This window comes from Peromyscus californicus, unplaced genomic scaffold (assembly GCF_007827085.1).
Source record: "Peromyscus californicus insignis strain IS unplaced genomic scaffold, ASM782708v3 Scaffold_23__1_contigs__length_62951481, whole genome shotgun sequence".
Taxonomy (NCBI): domain Eukaryota; kingdom Metazoa; phylum Chordata; class Mammalia; order Rodentia; family Cricetidae; genus Peromyscus; species Peromyscus californicus.
The window spans coordinates 17413392-17440529 of NW_026294534.1; the positions used below are offsets into that span (position 1 = coordinate 17413392).

A 27138-nucleotide genomic window follows, 5' to 3' on the forward strand; every position below is an offset into this window, starting at 1 on the left:
CACTAAGGCTATATTTTTAGATTAATTGCGAAGAAATTAGACCTCCTTAAAAATAGACAAATCAAGCTTCACATGGACTTTAAGGAGATCCAGGTGTGCCGTATTTTTAAAAAATTCTGGAAGGCTCAATGATGAGCGAGCCCTTATCTAATGTGTACTGGTCCCAAGGTTTGGTCCCCAGCACCCTCCCAAGTCTAGGAAACAGTAACTAAAAATCTTACCTAAACTAAACTAAGCCATGGGTCAGCTCACTATGTAAAATCTCTGAGTGTTTATAAGCTCCATTAAAAGAAAGAAGCTGCGTAAAAAGGAAGTCTATAAATGGTTCAAAAACTGTTTTAATGGAAGAGGCTGTTCTCTGAGACACTGGAGGACCAAAATTGTTTCTACTGCTAAAATGATCATTTTGAGAATAATATTCCTGTGTTATAATCCAGTGTCATCAGTTTCAATCTGTCTTGTGATTGGTGACTTTTCTACCCACAATCCCTGGCCAGAAATGTGGAACAACCTGGGAAACTGTACAAAGATTATTTAAAACGTGATTGCCTTTTGACTCCAGGTTCAGACTCTTAATATTTGGAAGGTAGATTATGTGTACACATATGTGACATAGAAGTTCGTGGCTATATAGGAGGTTACTAAAGTATCCTGCCAAGATTCAGTTAGGAATTGCCTGTTTTCCTATTTTCTGTCTTTAAATTTTATCAGACCACCATGACTGCTTCCACTTGGCTTAGAAAGGTTTTGGTTTTTGATTGATTGGTTTGTTTCTTTGGTTTTTTTTTGCAGCAGAAGAATACCCTCAACCTCAAGATTCGTGAGTGAGTGAGTGAGTGAGTGAGTGTGTGTGTGTGTGTGTGTGTGTAAACATGTGTGCATACATTCAAAGCATCCATTTTTCTTGGTATCCTAAAGCCCCTGCCATCTTTGGCACGTCTTCGATACAAACCAGGTATATAACTGGTTTTGCGAGCCAGTTTTTCAAAGTAAGATACTTAATTGATTATTTCAGGTGCCACCGTCAGAAACAAAGTTTGACTTCCTCGACGCACAACAATGGAGAGAAAGTCATTGTCCTTAACAGCTTCAATGACATCAGTTGTGGTGGTGACAGGTTGCCCATTTATGCTGACAATTACATCATGGTCTCTCAACCCCGAGCTGAGAAAGAAAAAGAAATGATGATGAAGCCGGGCAGTGGTGGTACATGCCTTTAATCCCAGCACTCGGGAGGCAGAGGCAGGCAGATCTCTGAGTTCCAGGTCAGCCTGGTCTACAGAGCGAGTTCCAGGACAGCCAGGGCTACACAGAGAAACCCTGTCTTGAAAAACAAAAATAGCGATTAATGAAAGCATTAGAAGAGTTCTACTCATTCCCATTTGGGGTGTGTTGTTTGTCTGTCTGGTTCCTCCCTAACCCTCCCGCATACATGTACACACACACACACACACACACACACACACACACACACACACACACAGAGTCACACACTGCCCTGCTGTTTTGCTGACCATTAGACATATGAACCAAGAAGGTAGGACTATCCCTCCAACTGTGAGGGCTATTGGAATGTGTTGTGAAGCCAGCTGGAGGAGGGTCCTCTGTGTTTCCAATAATATCAATACCCTGTGAGAAATCTGGGAGAAGCTGAGTCCTTACATGCACTGGATTTCATTTGGAATGGACAGTTTAGCTTCTGATTTCTCTTCCTCTCTGTCCTGTGTTAACTTCAGACATTACTAAATTCACTGGCAAGAGTGCCAAGCCCAGACAGTGTTTTTCCCCCAGGAAGTTGTACTCTGATGAGTCTGACTGAACAGCCCATCCCATGGTTTCTGGAACTGGATCATGATGTGCTGCTGTGTGTTCCAGATGTTCTGCTTCCAGTAAATCAAAAGCCACTCAAGCTTCCAAGTCCAGATGTTTACAGCTCTGACTCAAGGCTATAGTTCTGTTCAATCAACACATTGACCTCATGCAGAATATATATTCTAGATACAAACTCCAGTTCCAAAAGCAAAGTGCAAAAAACATGGACAGCCTGGTTGGTTATGTAAAGGTAAGAATGGGCTAAAAAGGGGACCTCAAATTCAATGACTCCAGAAGATACTATTTAAGGAAAATGCAAAGCTCAAGAAAAAAATGACGTGAGCAGATTACCAAGATATGTGCAGTTTGAAAAATATGAGGAGCTTGGGGTATAGCTAAGTGGTGTAGGGTATGTTTAGCATGCACTTGGTCCTTAGTTCATTGGCCAGCATCAGGGGATGGGGGGGGGGGGGGGGGCGTAAAGGTAACACAGTGGGGCATGAAGAGAAGGAAGGGTAAAGCCACATGCAAGAAATCCTTAGGAACAAGGACAGTTGAAGAAAAGTGACTCGGCAGTCGTGAGCAGGGCAACGGAGCAAAAAAGCGCCAATGCTGTGGCACGGGATCTGCTGTGTAGTTGGCTCACGCAGGGTAAGTGGCCTTTCCCCATGCCTCAGAACTTCCAAGAGACGAAAGCGGGATTTGATCCTGTGCCTTTCGGACTTGAAAACCCATCTTCTTGCCACTAGGTCAACTCTGCCTCATGGAAAGGAGAGTAACTACAAAGTGGGGATTGTCAAGGAATTAAGCCAGGGTGCACACCTCCTCTCTGACCTCTGTGGAACTCAACACAGCTGCTTCCCCTTAAAAACAAGGACTCTGTCATAAGACTCCTCAAACAACTTGTGTAAAAAAAAAACAAAACAAAAAAAAAAAAACACTTTGGTTCCTCAGAATAAATGTTTCCTAAGTGCCAGCTGCTGTTTGTAATTATTAGCAGTTATTAAATATAAGCAGATGAAAGCCAGCAAGGATGGCTGTCGGGCTGCCAGAGACTTACAGCACTAATCCTCACGTCGACGTGCATGTGACTACCCATCTGAGAACCTTGTTAAAGATGAAGACCCTCCTGGGGATGTAATCTAATGGTAGAACAGGTGTTCAGCGCACACAAGGCCCTGGCTGTGAACTCCAGAAAGCAAGAAACAGCAGGAGTTAAGGGGAGTTGAGGAGAGGGTAGAAGGAAGTGGAAAGAAAGGAGGAAGTGGACACAGCTAACCCCAGCACTTGGGAAGTCAGAAGAATCCAGAGTTCAAGACCAGCACGGGACGGGGTAGGGTGGGGTCCGATTCAGGGCTGGAGCTCGGACCCTGCCTCTCTGTCTGGCTACTGATGCCGCCACTGAGGGCACACCACACTCTGAGAACCACTTACAGAGCTGAGTGTAGCTCCCTGGCCTTGGATCAGAAGGTAAAATAAGGAGTTGGGGGAGGGGCACGGCACGGCAGGGACCCGGAGAGTCTAGAAGAGCTTAGAACATGCCAAATCTAGCAGCGGGAGACCTGACACTTAGCTAAACTGCTGGTGCCTATGAGTTCTTCCGGGTCTAACAGAGTTGCCAGCGTCTAAGCAGATGGCTGAGCCCTTGAAAAACAAACAGGGAGCGCGGTAAGAAAGGGCAGAGCCCAGGAGAGCAACATTTGCCAAAGAAGCTGCCTCTCCCTGCTAGTAAATAGTCTACGGCAAAGCTGGAGACAGCAGCTGAACCTTCCTTCCGCGGCTGTTTGATCTAGGAGTACAGGCGTCGGTGACGGCAGTTTGCACGGCCATGCAGACCTCAGAGAAGGGGCTTCAGAAGACCCACAGCGCACCAAGACAGAGAGCACCCTCCGGTCTTTTTTCTTTCTTTTCCACCCCTCACTCCCACTGTCAGGAGTCCCACAAGAACACCCAGCTACACAACCATAACTTACCTGCAGAGGACCCAGCTCAGACCCTTGCAGGGTCCGTGATTGTCCTTTCAGTCTCTGTGAGCCCCTATGAGCCTCGCTTAGTTGATTAATCCTTCCCATTCTCATTAACTAGTAATTACTGAACTGTTCCCATCATTTATCGTTAGTTAATGATTATTAATAACTGAATGACTGGGGCATTGCGGCCCATGCCTATAATCCTAGCATTCAGGAAGCAGAAGCAAGAAGGTTACAAATTCCAGGCTAGCCTGGGCTACACAGCTAGGCCATGTCTCCAAAATTCAAAGTAAAGATCTGGGAAAGATTCAGAGGGTAAAGTGCTTGCCACACAAGCATGAAGACAGTTTGGATTCCCAGCATGCATATTTAAAAAAAAAAAAAAAAAAAAAAAAAAAAGCTGAACACAGTGCCACATACCTGAGATCCCAGCACTGGGAAGGCAGAGACCAGCGGATCCCTAAAACTCTGGGGACAGCCTGCGTAGCCCAGTTACTGAGCTCCAGGTTCAGTGAGGACACTCAGCATCTATCTCTGCCTTCTATACACACGCGCACACATGTGCACATGCACATGAAAACATACAGCAAATTCTAAAACTAATATGTAAGGCATAACTTAACATAAAACTTAGTTACTAAGTAATAACGAATAATATTAAAAGAATATGTTTAGGAGCTAGCGTACAGCTTAGCTTACCCAGGAAAAGGGAGAGGGGTTTAATTTGGTAATTCTCAGCAAAATTAATTTTAACCTAGGCTATGACCCTGAGCCCCTATCAGCACTGTTCAATATAAATGAAATACAAGCTGCACGTATCACTGTAAATTTTAGAGTAGTCACCTTAAAAAAACAATCATATAAAATTACCTTTAATGGGGCATCTTATTTAATGCTACAAATCTAAAATTGTGTCATTTTAACACAGAATAAATATTTTGAATTTTTGACAAACATTTTGTACGTTCCCATAAGCCTCTGAAATCCACACATAGTACACACCCAGTCTGCCACTGTGCTCTGATGGCTCACCCAGGGCAATAAGGACACAAAATGCCGTCCTTCTGAAGACAAAAAGGGAAATAAGGAAATGGTTTGCCCTGTTGCTGGTGGTTTTGTTGTTTTCATTTGCGTCCGTTTAAATCAAATACAACTTTAAATTGAGTTACTGAGTCACGCCCGCCGGCCAGAGCGCAGCGTACAGTGTGTATAGGCCGTGACCCTGATGCTGGTGCTCCAGCCTGACTGCTCCAAGCTTAGCATGGCGCATGCCTAGAAACAGCAGAGCAGGCTGAGCTGAGGCCGCCTCACTTACCTTGCAGCAGCCGTTCCTTGGATCACTTCGTACACAAAAACTCCAGAACTCACATCAGGGAAATCTGGATCTTGCCTCTTCATTTCTTGCAGGAGGCTGGGAACAGTATGAAGGTTAGCAAACACCACGATCCCCTGAGGTCTAGGAAAAGACTTGCCCGCTCGGGAGGCACACAGCCTATCTCTTTCCCCATCTCTTCAGTTGGAGACTGGCAGGCACCCAGGAAAATCCCACCCAGCCAATCACAAGCCACCCCTGCTGTGTGCCGTTCCCTCCTCTAGGCCATCTCTGGATATGATTTAGCCCAACTAGAATGAGTGACTGGTACTGGCAGAGGGAGACACGGCCCTGCAGCAGAGCCTATGGTCACAAGGTCCCCTTCCTGCTGTCCAAATGCTTTTGTTTGCTTTGTAAGACTGCCCAGTGAGGGCTTGTACCTCTGAGCCATAGTTACCCGGTGCTTACTTCAGAGTGAGGGGCAACATTCGAAGACCCAGATATTTCTTCTGTGAAGGGGCCTTTCCTGGAAAGGAAAGTCATGATGTATAACACACAGCACGTTTCCATTTGACACAGCTTAAGAGACACCTAAATCCCAGAATCTCTTGTTAGAACATCCGGCCTTGTATACAATCTGCTTCAGAGAACATCTGTGGTCAACACACCGCATCTCCAGTCAGTGGGTTCGTTTCTATACTGTACAACACCAGTTATACGCATGTCTCATATTTTGCTTCATGCTCAGTGCCTCCGATATGGTTACCCAACAGGTGACAGATCTGAGACCCAGTACCTCAACACCATAAAGAAGTCAAGCTCCGAACACGGTGAGAGTGAGCATGATAAACAGAGGGGCCAAATCCCCCCAAATTCCTTCACCTTTCAACTGGCGCTCGTGATAATCGGCCAGGAACTGTCTGATCCGATCGGAGGGAATCGCAAAGGAGATTCCTGCAGTCACCTTCAGCGTGTTTATGCCAATCACATCTCCATCCTAGCAAGGAAGGAGAAACTCGAGGACATTACTCAACGTTAAGTTGTTCCGCAAACCGAACCACAAAACATCAGGACCAGCAGAGCAGAGTAAAACTAATCTCATAGGGTCAAAACAGGAGGGTGAGGGGAAATCCACTTCTTCGTTAGGGAGAAACAGATGTCTTCCAAGGCAATTAGCATGCCAGGGGAAGGAAGAGGCGCTTTACAGATACAAAAGTTACACTTTTTTCACATTCAAAAAGTCAAGGCTACTATGGAGTACATATCATTCCCTAGCTCATTCTTATGTTAGTAAATGACATTAATTTTTAAAGGTGAGCTACAGTTTACATCTTGGTACAAATAAGAACACAAGATACCAAAGTGGCATGTATCCCCCAAATCGAAAATTAGGAGTTCAAGGTCATCTTCAGCTACATATTAAATGGGACTACAGGAGACGCTGTCTCAAAAAAGAAAAAAACAAAAACAAAAAAACCCACAAGAAGCATTCGCCCCTTTATTACTTAAAGGATGCTAAAAATAAACAAGAAAAAACAAAAGCTGTTAGATTGTTGCGAATCAGCAATACTTCAGTAGACCTGTTCCTCAGAAACCGGTTGACCTTTGTGAACCGGGGTCAGCTAAGCTGGTGCTGGGAAGTAGAAAACATTCTCTTGTCCATGCCCTTCGCCATTCCTTAGCCATTGTTAGGCATCCAGAACCAGAGAAATGGTATTCCTGGTCATATTGAAATACAGATGGCAACTTAACAATTCTGGAGTACAGCCTGCAATTCTATATTCCACCCTGCTCTGTGAAGTCGCTGTGTAACTGGGAAGACAGGCACACAAAAAAAATCCGCACACAGGGCTACGAGTAGTAATCGTGCTGTCGACCAATGCTGTAGCCCAGTGGTAGAGTGCTTGCCCAGCTTGTGCAAGGCCCTGGGTTCCATCCCAGAACTAAGGTGGGGGAGCATGTTGAAAAGGAAAAGGGAGGAAAGCTCAAAGCACCGAGCTCTAGGGGTACTGTATTCCTGCTGCTACGTGTAGGTGAGCAAGTAGAAGCTTCGGCATCACCAGGAGAGGCACTGATTAAGAATAAAATACAGCCGGGCGGTGGTGGCGCACGCTTTTAAACCCAGCACTCGGGAGGCAGAGCCAGGCGGATCTCTGTGAGTTCAAGGCCAGCCTGGGCTACCAAGTGAGTTCCAGGAAAGGCGCAAAGCTACACAGAGAAACCCTGTCTCGAAAAACAAAACAAAACAAAACAAAAAAAAAAAAAAAAGAATAAAATACAGGCCTGGCAGTGGTGGTTCACGCCATTAATCCCAGCAGTCAGGAGGCAAGTGGATCTCTGTGAGTTCAAGGCCAGCCTGGTCTACAGAGCGAGTACCAGGACAGTCAGGACTACACAGAGAAACCCTGTCTTGAAAAACAAACATACATCAGAGAATGAAACACACAGCAGAACAAATGGATCCTGGTTATGGCTTTTCTGTCATCTATGAGTGGGAAGAAGGCTAAAAACCTGGATAGACTGCGTTAAACCATCAGTGTTATTAGATGAGGAATAATTCATATACAAAAGAACGAGGATCTCAGAGATGTACATGACACAGCACAGTTGGTCTTTGGCAGAAGTCTGAGTTTCATCTCCTGGGCTTTTTGGTAACCAATGGCAACAGAAAGCACGTAAAAGAGGAAAACTTTTGCCAGGCAGTGGTGGCGCACGCCTTTAATCCCAGCACTTGGGAGGCAGAGGCAGGCGGGTCTCTGTGAGTTCGAGCCAGCCTGAGCTACGGAGTGAGTTCCAGGACAGCCAGGACTACACAGAGAAACCCTGTCTCAAAAAAACAAAAAAAGAGGACAATTTTGAAGTAGGCTGCAGCCAGGGCCCTGGTGTTCTTGGTGACAGGAGAGCACACGTCAACAGGATAAATCCATCACAGGCTCCAGAATGTTCCCTAACCATTTACTTAAGACCCAAGAATAAAAAGCATCATTCCTTAATCTCTCCGTGACAGTGGCTCCCAAGTCTGCATCACAGGTTTTGAAACATGTTTAAAGTTAAAAAGAAATATGAAGCATCAGAAAAAGAGCCACTTACCAAGTTCACCAACGGCCCCCCAGAATTCCCGTGCTAAAGACAAGTTGAGAAAGGCATCAGTTAGCAAACAGAAGCATCTCTCCACGTCATTTATACGTAGTTCCTAATGAGTTTTACCAGAGCATCCTGCTTCCCCAAGGCAGGCAAAATCATGCCCCTTACCCTCCCAATCCTAAAGTCAGTGTGGGACAGGGCAAAGCAAAAGGACCCCACACTGTATCACAGCAGTGACCTCTGCAACAAGCCCCAAGTGTGGGTGCCAGTTATATCAAACATTCGGCTCTAGCCACAGGGCATTCCAGCCCTCCCTCAGGGATGACCTCTGAGAATCCTCAAAAGACCAAAGGGAAAAGAGATCACTCCAAAGTCCTCTTCTCACTCCAGCCTAGCACTATCTTCTGGGCTGGGAGCAGACTCCCGGTGACTTACATTAATGATGGCATCTGTCTGGATATAGTCTATGTCGGAATCCTTCAGCCCCAGCTCTTTGCCGCCTCTCTGTGTGGTGCTGACAATCCCCGCAGTCACCGTATCCTGCAGAGAAAACGGGCTGCCCAAAGCCACCACAAACTCTCCGGCCCGGAGATCCGATGATCTTCCCAGCAGCAACACAGGAAGGTCGGTCTGCACGTGGGGGCGTGGAGCAAAGAAACAGAAGAGTACAGTCAACCAGGACCTGCTGACCGGTGGCACTGGCCCGAATGAGCATCCTCCCGCACAGGGCCTTGCCTTCCTTCTTCCTCAGATTCAGGTCCCACCGTTAAACTCTCCCTTTATTAAGATAATTGAGATCATCTCTAAGACCAAAACCTATAGTTCCAGCTGCTAGAGAGGTGGCTTAGAGGTCAAGAGCATGTACTGCTCTTCCAGAGGATGCAAGTTTGGTTCCCAACACCCATGCTGGGCAGTTGACAACCACCTCTAACTCCTGCTCCAGGAATACAACTTCCTCTTCTAGCCTCCATGGGCACCTTGCACTCACTGGCACAGGCACATATACAAGTATACATCATTAAAAATAAAAAAGTTGTAAATCGAAGTTGTATAGAAATTACTATTAATAAATGACCAGTGAAATGTCTGGTGTCAGCCAGTCACTTTGCACCGTTCCAGCTCAGACCTTTATCGTCAGAGTGAAGTCACGAACAGGCTACAGATCACCCAGAATAGCACTTCTCAAACTGTACCGTGTACATAAACCCCCAGGAGCTTATCAAAATGCAAGTTCTGGGAGACCTGGGTGGGTCTGAGGTCCAGGATTTCTAACAAGCCAGGTGGTGGTGGTGCATGCCTTTAATCCCAGCACTCGGGAGGCAGAGGCAGGCGGATCTTGAACTCTGTGAGTTCAAGGCCAGCCTGGTCTGCAGAATGAGATCCAGGATAGGCACCAAAACTACACAGAGAAACCCTGTCTCAAAAAAAAAAAAAAAAAAAAAAAAGAACGGAGTGAGTGGGAACCTGGAGAGTTTGTCTCTGCGATTTGAAACCCTGTAACAGATCAGGTTCATCACAGAGCAGCCTTGGCTGGAGGGAGTGTGGTCCAGCCTAGCTCTGTAAGCAGACAATCAAGCACTGACTGCTCCCAAAGGACGGAGCATGAAGCTGCAGGGTCCCTTCCTTGGGGGTTAGGGGGGCTGTGTCCTTTCCTCCATACCGGTTCCCATTGGTACCCCAGGCTGTAGGGGTCCGGACTTCACCCTGCTCTGCCATCCCTTTTCTTGTGGTTGAGCCTTTCCTCCCTTCCCTGCCCCAAATCTGGGTTCTCCTCCACGTTCCAAACAAGTCACCCGCCCTGCCCAGGGATGGGGGTAGAGTAAAGGAGGTAGGAGAGAAGCTTTGGGGATTGAGTTCTTCATTTACTGAGGAGGGATTGGGAGCAACAGGTAGGGGGCAGAAGTGTAAAGGGGGGTGGCTGAGGGAATGTGAGGTTCAGTGATACGCTAGATTTTAATCTCCACATCACTCATCACTTTGTTCTTTAAAAAAAAAAAAGAAGCCTGGGACACCAGGGTTGGGGCGGGGAGAGAAGAAAAACATGCACTACATACAAAGAAAAGGCATGGTGAAGGAACACAAAAGAAAATATCAGCAAATAAACTGGGAAATTGCCAAACGGGCAGACTCGGACTTAGTTCTCAACTACTCACATTGGGCTCGATCTTAATCAACGCGAGATCCAGTTTATGGTCGATGTCTTTGACAGTGGCTTCATACTGGGCCCCATTCTGGAGCTCTACCTGGATCCTCTGGTGGTTGGTGAGGACGTGGGCATTGGTGATGATGAGCCCATCCTCAGACACTATGAACCCAGAGCCACTGGAGGCAGGGATTTCCTTGTTGGTGAGAGGTGATCTGTCCCGGAACAAAGCAATAGTATGAGCATAGGGCAGGAACCGGGGAATCCAGTCATTGTTTGTGAGTCCCGGGAAGCCTTGCATTTATCAACCATATCTCCAGGAGTTTTCCCAAACATGGTCCCTTTCCACTCCGTGTATACGAGAGTCACACTAGCGTGTCCTGGCCATCTCTCTTAAACACAACTCAGAGCTGGGTCCAGGGACTACTTCCTTCTTCAAATCGGGTCACCTGTGGGTCATTCGCTGTGAAGAGGCCAAACCTGGTGCTAACACTGTACAGGCTCACACTACTGCCACGGTGTCAAAATCTAGCTCTTAGGTTCCTCTACTAACTGGCGTTAACTAACAGATCAAGTTAATTTTCTGTCGATCCGGGTTTCCTTGCACTCACGTGACAGCTAGGGCTACACAGACCACCAAATGCTGACTAGCTCCTACAATCAGCCTTAAGTTTTGCTTGTAGGGTATGTGGGAGAAAGAAACACCAGCCACCAGCGTGCACGGATGTAGCTTGGATCTAGAAGCCAGAATCCTTGTCCTTGGCTCTTAGCTTTTTAGCGAAATAACTCTTAACAACTTTTTCTCCGGGTACTGGGCTGGAACCTGAGGTCCCCGCGTGCTCCGCACGAGCTCTACTGCCCAGCTCTGCCCCAGTCAACTCTTTGAACCTGGGTTTCCTCACAGCGATTTTTAATGAACAGACAACACTATCAGGTGGGGTCGTTGGCCCTCGGTGTGACCTTCACCTGCGGAATATCTGCAAGTGAACCACAGATGGCGCCACCTTCTCCACCACCGCTGCGATGAAGTTGTACTTCCTTCGGAGCCGCCCGGCACTTCTGGGCCCTGTGAACAAACGGTCCACCGTGAGGGCAGTGGGATCCTTGCTCCCTGGATGCAGGTGTCACATCTCAAAGTTCCCCGGCATCTCCCCGTCCCCCTTCCTCCGCAGGTTCTCCGGGCTAGGAGATGAAAGCACCCGGCCTGTCATGCCAAGGAGAAGAAAAGGAGAAAGAACCCCAGTGCCAACTAGTAGGGAGCGCATTAACCAAGCAAGAATACCGGGGACCACCACGACAGGTTGAATCCCTGGAGCTGGCGAAGGAGGGCCGACCCTGCGAGCGCGCGCGCGCGAATCAAGAGCACCCACTTCATCTTCTTAGGATGGGTTGGGGTTGGGGGGGGCGGCGCCCCGCACCTCGCTCACCTGGGTCCCCGCAGGCTCCCTTCTGCACGGGCACGGCCGGGGGCGAGCCCCGCAGGCGCGCCGCTCTGTTCTCCTTACGGAGCGCGCACAGACTGGGGTAGGTGCGCCCGTCGCTGCCGCACACCGCCGCGCCCTCCACGCCCTCCACGCAGCCGCAGGTGCCCAGCCATGCGCCCCCCGCAGGCTCCCGGGAGAATGGGGCCCCGCAGCGCAACCCCGAGAGGCACGGCCGGCCCCGCGCCCCGCCACACTCCTGACCCTCGGCGGCGGCGCACACGCGGCAGCAGCCGCAGCGGTCGGGCACCGGCGCCGTGCCGGCCGAGCAGGTGGGCAGTGGCGGGCAGCGCGTGGCATCGCAGACCTCGGGGCAGGGCATCGAGACTCTGGACCTCCTGGCCTCCGCCCAGGGAACAGGCACGGCTGGCAGCAGCAGCAGCCACAGCAGGAGAAACTGTGCCCACACAGCGCAGAGCGGCTGGGAGCTCATCGTGCACCCTGCCCTCCTGGAGTCTACTTTTCCAGTTACTCCGCTCGGGATTCACAACTGGCCTAAAATGAGCAACACTTTTTTCCTGGCCTGGGTGCCGCCTCTGCCAGCCTCCAGACTTTATAAAGGACAGCATCTGGCTCACTTCTGCACACACACACACACACACATCACCTACCACCCATGCCACCCACCCGTAAGCTGTGAAGGGAGGGTCTACTCAAACCAGTCACGGGGCAGGTGACAAACGTGACCACCCACCCACGGCCACGAGATCTGACCAGGAAAACAAACAACCAGATTTCATATTTCACATGTTTTTATTACAAAAACAAGCAACCGAACCGTTTTTAGAAAATTACGTTTTGCTACATACCAATTAGGAAATCACACAACCTAAGAAGCTGGAGTTTCCATGCACTCAGCTCAGTGCTTTCGGAGGTGTGTTTCACAGCTCAAACGGGGCATGCCACACCTTCATAAACAGAGGAGCAAGGGGGTCACGCTGTGTGTTTTCGCCAAACATTTACTTTATTCAGAGCCTACCTAGTATGAGTGACTGTAACTGACTCCGGCAGGCAATAACACACAGAGAAAACGGGAGACTGAGGAAAACAGATTTTAGAGGAAAAAAATTTTTTTTCAAAGTTAAAGAAGTGACATAGGAACCTCAATTTCCAAAAATGCTGCCATTGGCTACCGGATGACTGTTTATTTGGTTAACACTGAAAACATCAAATTCGCCGCTCAACAACTGAACTGTTATTCAGAGTTATTTTAGTCCCGAAGAAAACACATTTATATTCTAAAAAGGAGGAAACAAAACCAGTTTTATTCCAGTAAACTAAGATGCTAGCTGGACCTTAAATCTTCCCCGGGAGCTCAGCATTCTACTTGGGGGTAGGGGTGTCATCCCACTGCCTTGTCCTGAGGTCCCTCTCTGGCTGTGGTCTTCCATATCCTCATCAGGGTTCACAGAATGAGAAAGGCACAGAATTTTTGCCATCACCTGACCTTGGTAAGCGGGTCCATCAAACCTCCCGAGGCTAATGGATGGATGATGAGTCTTTCAGGTGCCGAGAACACTTCCTCAGAAGCCTTGTAGAGGGACCCAACCCACGAGACTGCTTTGTCCCCCCCCCCTCCCCCAAAAAAGTAGTACCTTTTATAATTCAGAAATCCCTTCTGATTTATCCACAACATTTGCTTAACTACAAACCCACACTGCATCACACTCTGTTACCCCCACAGCGTTCTATTTTATACACTGAAAACAAAGTGTATGCACCATCTTTGGCTCACATTAAAATACTGTGATAGGCTGGATATGGTGGTACATGCTTGTAATCCAAGCACTCAGAGGTGGGTTGGAGGCAGAAGGATTACCAGTTCAAAGCCAGCCTGGACTACATAGCAAAACTCCAGCAAAAACAAATTCAAAAGCGGAGGGGGGGTGGGGGGATTAGTATAAAACTGGTCAGAAATCCAGACAGAAAGAGAATTCTGAAATAAGAATTGAGAGTTGAATGTTTCTGGGTTTCACAAAGGTAATTATATTTTCCCAACACCAAAACTATATAGCAATGTTCTAATTTGGAATTCCCACGTGTTGGCCAGTTAGAGTCAATGAAACTCTGTACTTTTCCTTTATTTACATAATGTAAACTGCATTGGGTTTAATCTCACAGCAGTCTCAAAATACTTAATGAAACCTATCAGCTTTCTATAATGACCAGTTAATGCAGCAGTAATAACCTAGCAAACAGTTTGTAGGAGCAAGACAGACATATTTTGCAATTTAAACACCAGAAGATGACATCATCTCGATGAGTCAGGGAATGTGCAAAGCCCGTTCTGGAGTTCCTAGCTTATTTTCAATAGTTCCTCATCTCAGACTGAGCAATTCTGTTGAGCAGCCAAAGAATTTTCTAGAGAAAGATTTTAAGTTGAAACCAGAGACAAAGGACTTTAAGAATTTGGCCTGGCGTTTGAAGTAAGTTGTAACCTTGAGCACTCATAAATAAATAATCCCCAAAGCAAGAGTTTATGAAAACCAAAATACACAAAAGTTTTTTTTAAAAAATAATAATAAAGTGGGGAGGGGAAAGATGGAAAACAGAAAAAGAGAAAGCGATCCAGTGGTTTTTGTTTTTTAGACCAGGAATAAAATAAGGCCAAAGTTAAAGTGGGGGACAACTCCCACAACTGAGCTCAGGGGTCTTCAGTGTGGCACTGGCTTCAGGGTCCACATTAGAAAGAAAACACTTCCTTTCACACTTACGGAGATTTATGCCTGTTTTTCTTTTGCATTAACCATGGACACAAAGATTGGCTTAAATAAAAATGCCTCCTACTCTCTTCTTAGAGCTACAAATTCCTAACTAAAATATACACCTAACTTATACATCTGATAAATGTTACACAGACAGGAATGAGCCACATCCTCTCTCCTTGTGGAAACAGCCCAAAGTCTCTGGGAACACAGTTCACTGAAGGCTGATAGACAAATGCCCCCAAAGGCAATGGAAATAGTATCTTGGACAATGGGAAAGCCACACCCTAAATTTTGGGTAGAAATCCAATCTTCCAAACTCTTCTAGAACCCAGCAAATCCTAGCCAACAATTCATCCACTGGTTCAGTTTCTTTATTCCCAGTTTCTATTCCATAAAAATATAACTATTGAAAAAATTCATCTTTGCTGTTTCTCCATTGGTGAGTACAGAGGATCTTATCAGATGCTGGGATTCCGCTCACTGTATGCATGGCTTCATTTAACAGGCAACTTAAAGCATAAAAAGCAAGTCCATCAGCAGGGTGCACAATATACAAGCACTTAACGTGAGACAAATGTCGACTCATTCTGAAAGAGCTGTGAGACAGGGATGCAAGATTCGCTGTCCCAGAGCAGAACCATTCTCCTGTCTGGAAAACATGAACCAAAGATGCTTCCTGAAATTAACAATCATCCATCTCCTCTTAGTAGCTGCTTTACATTAAGCCTCTGAGATAGAGATTGTATACACACACACACACACACACACACACACACACACACACACACACACACACACAGAAAAGAGAGAGAGAGAGAGAGAGAGAGAGGGAGAGAGAGAGAGAGAGAGAGAGAGAGAGAGAGAGAGGGAGAGAGAGAGAGAATCGCTCTACACTTAACCATCACACATACTCAAAGAACATGGTTTCAAGGGAAGTGTCTGTTCTGGTCTTCGTGGTCCCAGTATTTTAACACTAATAACCCTATCCTCAGGGCCTGACATAGAAAACAGACTGGTGGTGGCTCTGTCACCCAGATCTAGAGCATTTGGGGTCACAGGGAATCAAGAGGACAGCATAATTCCCCCAAGTGGCTATGGCAGTTTAATTAGCCCTCATGACTCATAAGAGGTCCCCTCTCCTCCCCTGGGAGGTGTCCTGAGGGAACTGCCTGGGAAGACATTCCGGAGTTCACCCTTCACTCCCAGATTCTAAGGCCACCTCTCATATGGATCCCAATCAAGCTGTAAGCTGAGTCTCCCGCACCTGATGCCTTTCAGTTCTGATGGTAACCATTTGCCTGATCCCCACACTTCAGCCAAAAAACAAGTGGACGAATCCAGCGCTTAGCCTGGGATCCTGTATATAGACCGGACACAAAACCAAGAAGATAAAAGAAATACAAGGTGGAAGGGAACTTGGTTAGGGGTGAAACTAGACTCCAACTACCCCCCCCCCCCCGACAGGAAGTATTAAAACTAACCCCTCACTAGAAAACCTGGGGGAGAGGGACATTCAAGAGGCAACGGAGTATGCCTGTGGGTCTAACCTAGTGACTTCCTCCAATTAAATACACTGTGTCGACAATAACAAAAACAAAAGCCGTCTGGATGGGCCCCTCCACTGTGAGTGCCATTAGCCTCTGTCCTCCACCATGGCCGAGAAAATGAGTCACAGCGCTGTCTCCTGCACACGATGGCACTGCTTGTCACACATCCGAGGTCCGTATGTTTTCGTCGTCAAGGCTGAACACAAACGGCTTCTCCTTGGGGTGCTGGGGCTCCGACCTGTGCCTGACTCGAGAACTAGCCAGCACCCCGGTGACGTTGCTCTCCCCAGGGTGAGGCATGAATAAAGAGTCGTCCGGAGCATTCTCAGCTGACAACAGCTTTTCCCCAGCCTGGGGGACCGGTGTCCAGGGTTGCCAGGAGGAGGCCACTGAAGGGGCCTTACAGAGAGCCCTTTTTTCCTCCACTGCTGGCCGCCTCCTCAAGATGGAGTTAGGCCCGCTCGCGAGGCTGGAACCTCCAGGTCGCGTCAAAGAAATGGATCTAGAAAAGGATGGCTCCTAAAAGCAGAAAGAAAAGAAAAAGACAAAATAAGGGATTTCCGCCGGGCGGTGGTGGCGCACGCCTTTAATCCCAGCACTCGGGAGGCAGAGCCAGGCGGATCTCTGTGAGTTCGAGGCCAGCCTGGGCTACCAAGTGAGTTCCAGGAAAAGGCGCAAAGCTACACAGAGAAACCCTGTCTCGAAAAACCAAAAAAAATAAAAAAAAAAAAAAAATAAGGGATTTCCCTCACAGTATTTATCCCAAAGTCTCAAGAAAAGTGCCCATCCTTGATCACCAACTCAGACAGGGACACTAGGCGACAAAATTCAAGTCAGTGTATCGAAGTGGGGGGTGGGGGGAGCTTGTAGTCCCCGCTCCCCAGGAGGCTAAGGCTAAGGCAGGAGGATTGCCTGAACTATGAAGCTTTCAGGGCTAGTCTGGGCCACACGGCAAACTCAAAAATAGTACAAATACATTTCGGAAGTAAATAAAGATACTAAGCAGAACTCACTACACATCGTTTGGAGATCTGCTTGACACTGGACTTGTAGGACACATTAGAAACTTCACCTCTCCGTCCAGCCCAATCTCATGTCCACAACAAGCCAAAAAGAGAGGGGAAATGTCCCCCAAGTTAGCAGCAAGAGAAAAACAAGCGAGCCAGCCTACGGCTCAGCTGCATTCATGGCTGGGCTGCCTGCCTACATAACCAAATAAAACACGCTCATTCAAAGCTAATTTATCTTGAAGCAGACACTGTGGCAGAGAGAGGAAGTGACTTACTCTGGGGTGGCACTTGAGGGCCTGGACAGCTGCTCCAATCTCCTGAATCCAGCTGTGCATGTCTTCAGGGCTGTCCGCCTGCAAAACATCCGCAACACTTAGACATATTTTTGGGGTGTGACCTCAGTTTCCAAGTCCCTGGCTCAAGTTCATAAAATCACACCATTCCAGTTCAGAGGGACCTTGGAAACCACGTAGTCTGACTTTTGAGGACATTTCCCCCCGCTGCCATCTCTCTCTTGAAGGACCATAACTAAAACCACTCAAAGTGAAGCTCCCCTGAAGAGAGGGGGGGGGTCCTGTTTTCTGTCTAAACCTACCACCCCATTTTCGCCCCATCTGAAAGACAGCTGAGCCAATCCAGACTCCTAGTGTTTACTCCCAACAGAAAATGAGGTTCAGAATGCCACAGCCCCAGGTTTGAAGCTGGTCTAGACCCCCCCCCCCCGCCCCGTTTCCTCATCTCTCCCATAATTATCTGAATGGAAGTCTCCTACTTTAAATTCCTCTAAAGCAAACTCCCTCTCCCTCCAAGGTATACACGACCACATGTGTTGTCAATGGAAACAGCACCTTCCTGAAAGGACAAGCTACTTGGAGCTGTCTCAAAAACTCCCCCCAGCCTTGGAGTGAGCGCTAAGCCGAAGGGCACACTAGCAGACCGGAGTAAAGCATTTCCCCTTCAAACAACTCCTCACCCCAGAAGGGGGCAGCAGCCTCTCTATGGAAAGAGAAAGAGGAGGCCTGGCCCTGCAGGCAGAGCCTCTGGGCGCCTCCCAGCAGCAGGAAGGGCGGGCGCAAGTGAACACAGAGAGTTGCAGAGGGCCCTGCGCAGTAGCTGCCTGCGGAAGAGTTAGAAAAAAGATTAAAGTTTCACTGTCCCAGCACCTTCCCCTAGCTGTCCACCCCAACACAGAACTGTGTGTGTGTGTGTCGCAAGTGTGCAACAGCCCCCAGCCCCCAAGTGCTCTGCCTGCTCCCCTTGCTTTTCCATACCCCAAACCACTCTGAATTCTACCAGGATAAAACAGGATCGCTTTGCTTTTCATGGGGTTTTGCGTTTCTTGTTTCCTCCCGAACTTGCGTTACTATCCCTCCCCATCACACCCAAACAGAGTCCCTTGGTTAGCACATACCAACAAAAGCACTAGATCAAAAAGAATGACAAAGGCCTGTGGTACACACCTCTCACACCTGCTCCCTGCTAACTTATTTATACTTGCCTCTCCCCATGATGCTTTCTGGCTACTTGGCAGCCTAGTAGCTTTCCAAGAAAAAGACAAATACATCTCTGGTCCAAAGAGAGTAGCCAGAATTAGGTATCCAAACTTTTCCTAAGATCCTGATGAGAGAGAGCCTGTTCCCTAGACAGACCTACAAGGGAGAACTAAGTAAGTTGTGAGGTTCTACTGTTCGACTAGCACCTAGACCACAGGGCTCTCTATGTATTAGTCATGATTGCTATTTTTATTATCATCTGGTAAGAGGGAAGCAAATAAACCTGAAATTCTACCAGCATGGCCCAGCATGGTGACCCACACCTTTAATCTCAGCACTCAGGAGGCAGAGACAGGTGAATCTCTTCGAGTTCTAGACCAGCCTCATCTACATAGGGATTTCCAGGCTAGCCAGGGTTATGCAGTGAGATCATCTCCAAACAACAACAAAACACAACGCATTTCACTGTTACGGATTTATTCAATGCCCTCATCCTGAGATACTTTTCTTCGAATTACATATAAATCCACCCCCAAAGGATCAAAGGATCAAAGGCTGGGCTGGATCTCAGCGGCAGATTACTTGCCTAACACGTGCAAAGCTCTGGGTTCTAGAACCAATAACAAGACAAATTTTAAAAAGGATCAAACAGGATACCATATTTGGTGGAGAAAAGGCTATTATGAATTTACCCCCAAAAAAGCAGATATTGCAACTGATGCTATATAAAATGGAAGTATATTTTATAAAGTATCTTCAGTAGTTTTGACCACTACTTTATATTTTTATTTCAAAGTTATTTTTAAGGGTTGATGAGGCGATGGCTCAGTGGGTAAGCGGGTAGTTGTACAAGCAAGAGGACATGAGTTTGAATCTCCAGGCCCCAAATAAAAGCTGAGCACCTGTACATGCCTGTAATGCCGGTGTTGAGGGCGGGGCACACAAGTGGATTCTAGGGACTCACTAGCCAGCCAGCCTAGGTGAAATGCCAAATTCCAGGTTCAGTGAGAAACTCAAAATTGAGAGCCTGGAGAGATAACTCAGCAGTTAAAAGCATTGGCTGTTTTTCCAAAAGACCCAGATTTGATGTTCAGTGCCCACACAGTGGCTCCAGTTCCACTAGATCCAATGCCCTCTTCTAGTCACCATGGGCACCAGACACACACGTGGTATACCAGGCATACGTGCATGCAAAACACCCACACGAAACAAATAAAATGATTAAAAAAATAAAGTAGAAATCAATAGAGAAAGACATTGACATCCTCTTCTGGCCTCTGCATATATATCACAGGCCTGTGCCCCACATATACATGAACACATACAACACACATATACCATCATTTTTAAATATTATTCAAATAGAAAAGTATTGCACTTGATTCCACACAAGAAAGGATATTATTTCAGAGCTGAGTCCACCCAGTCCAGATGACCTAAAGGTGCCCGACCCTGGGCAGATGGAAAGGGAGATGCCACATGTACCTTCATCTCCCCCTGCCCTGCTCTTGTGTGCATTATGGTTTCTATCCTTGATGGCAGCTTATCAGGAGAGGAATAGATTTCTGAAATGAATCCTTCAACCTGTGGTCCAGTGACCTTCTGAGCATCAGTTCTGAGTCCAGCACTGAAGGATGCAGTGCGTGATGGCAGACCGCAATAAGACACATGCAACATCTACCTCTGTTTACTGCTATTATCCCCTAAAACTCCAGCAGGTCCTTCTTCCTTTCCCAGTGAAGCAATCCCATCTCTAGACACAGCCTCATAATGGATGATTGTATAAATTATGCAGTCTATACTTCTAGGGCAGTGGTTCTCAACCTTCCTAATGCTGTGATCCTTTAATACAGTTTCTTATTTTGTGGTGACCCCCCCCAACCATAAAATTATTTTCATTGCTACCTCATAACTGTAATTTTGCTACTGTGACGAATCATAACATAAATATCTGATATTTCCAATGGTCTTAGGTGACCCCTGTGAAAGGGTTGTTTGACTCCCTTGATCCTCATGCCCCACCCCCCAGGGTGTCATGACCCACAGATTGAGAACACTGTTCAGGTGGTACCCTTCCCCTTAGAGTTGAAGTTCTGACTCCGCTCTCTGGAACTCCCTCGTCACTCTTATGTCACAGGTACGGTTGGCCTGGCACAGCAGCCTGGTTCTGACGAGGGAGCTCCAGACCATTTCATCAGTTCTCATTTCTAGCAACAAACACTCCTGTTGACAAACTGCCAAAGCCCCAGGCCCTCTATGCCTGGGAAACGCAGAAATGGAGACCCCCTGCCCTGTATTTCAAGGATGGGAAGTTGGATTATGTTTAGGGAGTTGCTGGAGACCGACAGCAGAACTTCCCACATTCCAGGCAAGTGCTAAACCACTGAACCGCATCCCAGCTCTGAAGTCTCATCTTGAGCCCTTGCCCAGAACTCAGAAACGTCTACCTGCTGTCAAGATTGGTTCAGTACCGTTTCCACCCAGCTTGAAGCCTGATTACTAACTACCTGGACCTGGTCATCATGATCCATCTTCCAGCATTCCCAGTCACCCCAGGCTGGTCAAAAGTAGATTTTTCTAGTTGTGAGTATAGCCTCTACATAGTGGTTCTCAACCTGTAGGTCATGACCCCCTCTGGGTCACATATCAGATATCCTGCATATCAGATATTTACATCACAATTCATAACTATAGCAAAATTACAGTTATGAAGTAGCAATGAAATAATTTTATGATTGGGGGTGACCACAACATGAGGAACTGTATTAAAGAGGCTCAGTGTTAGGAAGGTTGAGAACCACTGCTCTACAATATAGGCTCTAGGTCTGGCCACTTTGAGCACAAGCAAGTCTTGAACACCAAGTACCTCTCAACTGGTTCCATAACTCACTGAGTTTCTGATCCTAAATGGATCATTTCCCCTTGAAGCTCCTGTCTCCTTATGGACAGATTGGAGATGAGACACAGATAGATTATGGAGAATTAAGTGATACACTTCCGGCTAGCTACTGCTTAACAGGGTCCCCTGAAACAACAGCTGCTTTTTGTTTCTTTTGTTTTTTTGTTTTTCGAGACAGGGTTTCTCTGTGTAGCTTTGGAGCCTGTCCTGCATCTTGCTCTGTAGACCAGGATGGCCTCGAACTCACAGAGGTCCGCCTGGCTCTGCCTCCCGAGTGCACCACCGCCACCCAGCAACAGCTGCTTTTCATGAATTGCAAAGAGTGCTACAGTGTGAGACCACAGAGTGCAGGTGGTGTATCTCAGCCAAAACTTCTAACATCCAAGTGATGGGAACCCAGCCACGGTCCCTCTCTGCCCACAGAGCTCTTTTCTCTGCCTCACCCTGCTTGCTGGTCTCACTCTCCTAGATCCTGCGGATGGACAGAAGGTTCATGCAGATATACTACACACACACACACGATTAAGGGACCAGGTCAGAAAGTCACTCAAGTACAGTGCTCAAACCTCTGGTCCTGCAGAACAAACTCCAAGGACAGAGTTCTCCCACCTTTCACATGAAGTGTGGTTCTTTTTATTTAAAACAAGAGACAGACAGAGACACCGTGGTGCTGTGGGATGGTCTGTATGTCAAGTGTGTTGCTGATTGGTCAATAAATAAATCACTGATTGGCCAGTAGCCAGGCAGGAGGAAGTGTAGGTGGGACAAGGAGGAGAATAAAGCTGGGAAGTGGAAGGCTGAGTCAGAGAGACACTGCCAGCCGCCACGATGACAAACAGCATGTGAAGATGCCGGTAAGCCACGAGTCATGTGGCAAGGTATAGATTAATGGAAATGGATTAATTTAAGCTGTAAGAACAGTTAGCAAGAAGCCTGCCATGGCCATACAGTTTGTAACCAATATAAGTCTCTGTGTTTACTTGGTTGGGTCTGAGCGGCTGTGGGACTGGCAGGTGAGAGAGATTTGCCCTGACTCTGGGCCAGGCAGGAAAACTCCATCTACACCATGAGTCCAATTTATTCAGAGGCACGTATTTTGCAGACTTCATATAAAAAAAAAACAAGTCAGTGATGCCAAAGAAATATCATCATTTCTTTTTGCCAACAACCAATGTTGAGCTCTTACAGCCAAACAGAATTTCAGAAAACTCCCCTTTAATTGCATGAGCTCAACATCCTTCCATATTCAAAAATCTCGCTAATGATATCAATAAATGTGACTTTTAAAATATTACATAATAACATATGTCAACATTTTGAGGATCTGCACTGCTTGGTGAGAGCAGTATTTTCCAAATGATGAGCACAAACTATGGGTAAAAAAGTATCTACTCAAATGGTGACCAGTGGATCTTAGCTAGGCATGTGCAAATGTATTGATAAGCTTCCAGACTACACTGCACCTAAATATTAAGAAATTAAAATTTTTCAAGTTCTGGTAAGAAACCAAAAAGAAATATCTGAAATTATCTAAAAGGATATATTGAAATAATCCTTTTTGTCCAAATACTTATTTGCATAAGGCCAGATTTTCAAATTCTTTAAGGTAAAACATGGATACAGACAGTGTGCTATAAGTAAGAATGAAATTCCTGTTGTCTTCTATGAGCCAACCATGAAAGAGGTGCACAGAGTAGAAAATAATCCTGCTCTGGATATTTTTAGAAGAATAGTTATTTTCACAAGATATTTTCTTAATTTTTCATGAGTTTATAGTTGTAACTTCCAAGTGAATCAATAAATGTGTTTACTGGCTTTTCATCCATTCTTCTCAGACACTCCATTCTCTTAAAGCCGTATGCTACACTTGAATTTGACCTTCACTCATTTATGTATTCAGCGTGATGCTAGTGTCCTTCCCTCTTAGAAATCTGGAGAGCAAAAGGGGAAGGAGTGGGGAAATGGTAAGAACTATGCGAAATCCGGGCCCCTGTTAGATGACGCAATGTCTTCTGAACGTTTTCGGTTGTGCCTCCTGTGTCCCAAATTACTACCCTTAGTTCAGGACTTTCAGAGCATCATTCACTGGACAAGCAAGTATTTAGTCACCAACAGGCCAAGCAGCATCTAGGCAATGCTCATCACAAAGTGTACACTTGGATGTTCCACAGACATGGTCAACTCAATGCTTACCGCTGTGTCATGGTCTGAATGAGGAATGTCCCCCCACAGGCTCATGCATTTGAACATTTGGTCCCTAGTCTATCTGGTCCCCAGTTGGTGGCCCTGTTTGGGGAGGTTATGGAACCTTTAGAAGGTGGAGCCTTGCTGGAGGAAGGCCTTTCCCCTGCTCTTTCTGCTTCCTGCTTCTGCTGTCATGGCATGTCTTTCCTGCCACTGAAGGAACCATAAACTAAGTTGACCCCTTCCTTCCTTGTTGCTCTTGGTCACTGTATCTTATGACAGTAACAGAAAAGTAAGCAGCATGCCTGGTGCTAAGCCCGGTTTTCCTCCCAACGGCTTGCCCTCTGCACTGCCAGGGAAGATGGCAGGTGTCATCAACCAGTGCAAACCTTGGGCCAAACTCCTAGGATTCATCTTCATCTCTCCTCTTCCCCATCATACAACCAACTCTCCAGTCCTCGAGAGTGGACCTCTTCTGCAGCTCAGAAAGTCATCCCTTTCTCTCATCGATCTAAGTCCATCCCCCAAACCCTACCATGGTCTTCAGATTGGCCTTTTTAATCCCACATTGCCCTTTTCTTATCCGCCCTTCATGATACCTGGGGACAAGCAGTCTCCAGGGCCATTAGAAGGGCTGGGCTTGAGTTTTTCATCTCCCTTTTACACATGTGGAAAATGAGACTCCGAGTCCAGGAGCTGTTTCTTTTTGCTCTCATCTTACCTTTGACTCTAAGGAGCAAATATAAGCTTGCTAACAAAGCAGACCCGGCAAAGGGACTCTCTGCCAATAGCTGCACAGCCTACCTCACAGCTCTCTACTCCCCTTCCCCAGGCGCCTGGCCCCCTCTCCCCATGAGTCTTCTGGTCACCATCTTCCTTGGGAACACCTTTCCTGCCTCTGTCTCCCAATGGACAACAGCAGACAGTCTCCATCTAATGGCGGTTCCAGAAGTCACAGTTTTCCGGAGGAGTTGCTTTGGTTTTGTTTTTTAATTTCCTCGGCCCCTTCAGGTGGCTTGTTCTGTGCTGGTGGTAGGTATGTTTAGATTCTTCACCTTCTGCCACTCATGAGGGGATTCCCTGATCTCCTTGATGGTATTTCAACTTGCAAATGCTAAGGGCTAGTCTTTGGTGAAGTTTTAGGCCAGTTCTCCACCATCATAAGCATTATATAGCATAACTTAAATCATCCCACAGATTGCCCTGTGCATCATCTACCAAACATGTGATTTCGCTTGCTTGATTACTTAAAGATCAGGTCCTTCTAATCCGTGACCCCAACCTCAGACCATGCCCAGACCTTTGACCACACTCTACAGACATCAATTCAAGAACCAGAAACTCATGTTAAAGCACAGGCTAGTCCTTGTATCAGAAGGGCAGAGGCACTGGAGAATAACAAGATTTAAGAGCCAAGTGACCCCCCTCCATGATCCAGTCTGCTCCCCAGCCTCCCCTCTGCCATCTCTTCCTGGGCAGTGTGCTCCTCCCAGGGAGGACAGCCTGAAGATGCCAAAGTCAGCCAGCATGACTGCTGGCCTGATGTGGAAAATGAATAGAGACACAAGACCTATTGCTCAAAAACTGGGAAATCAGCCTCATCCTTTTGTGGGAGGGATTCGGTGGGGAAAAGAGAAGAAAGGAAGAGCTGCTGGGTAGCCCAGGCTGAGGACTTGGCCCTGGGTGTCTTCGCCCTGCTTAGAAATTTGCCTTGCTGGCTGCTGTGACTTCATACTGGATTGGGAGAGCTCCAGATTTGGGGGTGGGGGAGCTCCTGGTAAGCGAACCCATCAGAGCCCAAACAATGGCTTTCTCTGTGCAGCTGGCTATGCACCTGTGCCCGCACAGGGCCCTCTGTGCTTCTGTCTTTCTGCACACAGTAATGTCCATACATAGGCAGGACTTATAAATACCCTCCAGAGCAGAAGTGAAACCACCCACCAGTTCCCCTTTTCTCCGCTTAGCTGGAGCTCTGCAGCCGAGTGCAGCTGCTATGGGCACAGGACCTCCATCCTCCGGCACAACTGATTGACTGGTTTGTAGTATCCCAGGGTAGGGAAACTTCTGGCTAGCCTCCTCCTTAGAATGAAGTGGGACACAGACTGACCAAGGGACTGAATTGATCACTGAGAAACCACAAGCTGCTAGAGAGAAGAGGAAACAAGGAGAGGGGTGGGTGGGGTGGCGTTCACCCACATTCGCAGAGGTGGACTGCCGGTCTTGGGGTGAGCGTTTACCTGTACGTAGAATGTCCTGGAGTTGGTTATGATTTCAAACAGGTTGTCCCTCATTAAGAGATCGCTAGGCAGGGAAAGAGAGAGAACATTATACCAGACATTGTGAGTGTTTTATTTTACACATTATTTCCTACAGTTTTCAAAATCACCCACTAATGCCACGCAAGACTTTCTCCTCTGTGTGGGTGAGAAAGCCCAGACTCAGAGACTTCATATGCTATGTCTGTCCAAGGTACTAGAGATCAGCACCCATTGAGTCCAAACATGCCTCTTGTAAGGGAGCTCACGCCATTTCTAAACCCGTCCTTCCCCCCTGGGCAGCAGCAGCTCCACCCACACACAGCTCTGAGTTCCTGCTCTCAGAGCACCGTCCCAGGGGACAAGTAGCTAAAGGGAGGAACAGAAATCAAGAGTAAACGACTTTAAGATTTGCTTCCCAGGAAACTGCTCGACCTCCTTAGCCAGCAGAGAAATGCAAATTCAAAGTATTTTGAGATTTCATCTTACCCCAGTCAGAATGACCCACAGCAGGAAGATGAACGCTGGCAAAGATATGGGGAAAGATGAACTCTTACTTACTAATGGGATGAGTGTAAACTGGTACAGCCACTATGGAAATCAGCCTGGAAACTCCTCAAGAAACTAAAACTAAAACGACCACATGACTCATCTACACTACTCCTGACATGTGCCGGGAAGACTCCACTACTGTGGGGATACCTGCACACCCCTGGCAAGTACTGTATTCCTCACCATAGCATGGGAATGGTATCAACCTTGATGTCCGTCAGGAGATGAATGGTACACAGACATAATGGAATTCATTTGGTTGGAAAGAAAAATAAAGGGGCTGGATAGATAGCTCAACAGTTAAGAGCACCCCCTGCTCTACCAGAGGACCTGGGTTCAGTTCAGAGTACCCATATCAGGAGGCTCACAACCACGGGAGATCCCAGTTCCAGGGGATCTGACACTCTCTTCTGGCCTCCCCAGGTACCTGCACTTACGTGGCATACACTCACACAGATAGTTTGAATCCACATAAATAATTAAAAAAAAATAAAAATAATTTTAAAAAGAAAAATGAAATCATGGAATTTGCAGAAAAATTGATGGAACTGGAAATTATTATATTAAGCCAAGTAACTCAGACTGAGAAAGACTGATACGGTGCATTTTCTGTCACAGCTGGATCCTAGACTTTAATTTTTATACATGTGTAAATTCACATGTGAGGGTGAATAACACGCCATGAAAC

General features: G+C 47.0%; 2 protein-coding genes across 3 annotated transcripts in view; both read right to left on the minus strand.

Annotated features, from left to right (window-relative positions):
• Positions 1 to 320: 320 nt before the first annotated feature.
• Htra4 (HtrA serine peptidase 4) lies at positions 321 to 12446 on the minus strand. The gene is made up of 9 exons (XM_052751858.1): positions 11749 to 12446; positions 11288 to 11387; positions 10332 to 10536; positions 8614 to 8808; positions 8185 to 8217; positions 5977 to 6091; positions 5563 to 5620; positions 5098 to 5193; positions 321 to 1164 (listed from the first exon to the last, which is right to left on the minus strand). Exons 1-9 carry the CDS (start codon positions 12233 to 12235, stop codon positions 999 to 1001), a joined length of 1455 nt encoding a protein of 484 aa, XP_052607818.1. The 5' UTR covers positions 12236 to 12446; the 3' UTR covers positions 321 to 998.
• A 473-nt stretch (positions 12447 to 12919) lies between these two features.
• Positions 12920 to 27138, minus strand: part of Plekha2 (pleckstrin homology domain containing A2) — a 58980-nt gene continuing 44761 nt past the window's right edge. For both annotated transcript variants that reach the window (XM_052751859.1, XM_052751860.1), the window contains exons 10-12: positions 25881 to 25944; positions 17343 to 17420; positions 12920 to 16576 (exon numbers count right to left, since the gene is read on the minus strand). In XM_052751859.1, coding sequence (XP_052607819.1) covers positions 16217 to 16576; positions 17343 to 17420; positions 25881 to 25944 — 502 coding nt within the window. In that variant the 3' untranslated portion in view covers positions 12920 to 16216. The remainder of the gene's footprint in view (positions 16577 to 17342; positions 17421 to 25880; positions 25945 to 27138) is intronic.

Coding starts and splice junctions, on each gene's coding strand:
- Htra4 (XM_052751858.1), bottom strand. CDS start 12,235: ATGAGCTCCCAGCCGCTCTGCGCTGTGTGGGCACAGTTTCTCCTGCTG. Junction 5,194..5,562: donor ATGTTGCCCCTCACTCTGAA/GTAAGCACCGGG, acceptor TACTGTTCCCAG/CCTCCTGCAAGAAATGAAGA. Junction 1,165..5,097: donor CAAGGAACGGCTGCTGCAAG/GTAAGTGAGGCG, acceptor TTTCTTTCTCAG/CTCGGGGTTGAGAGACCATG.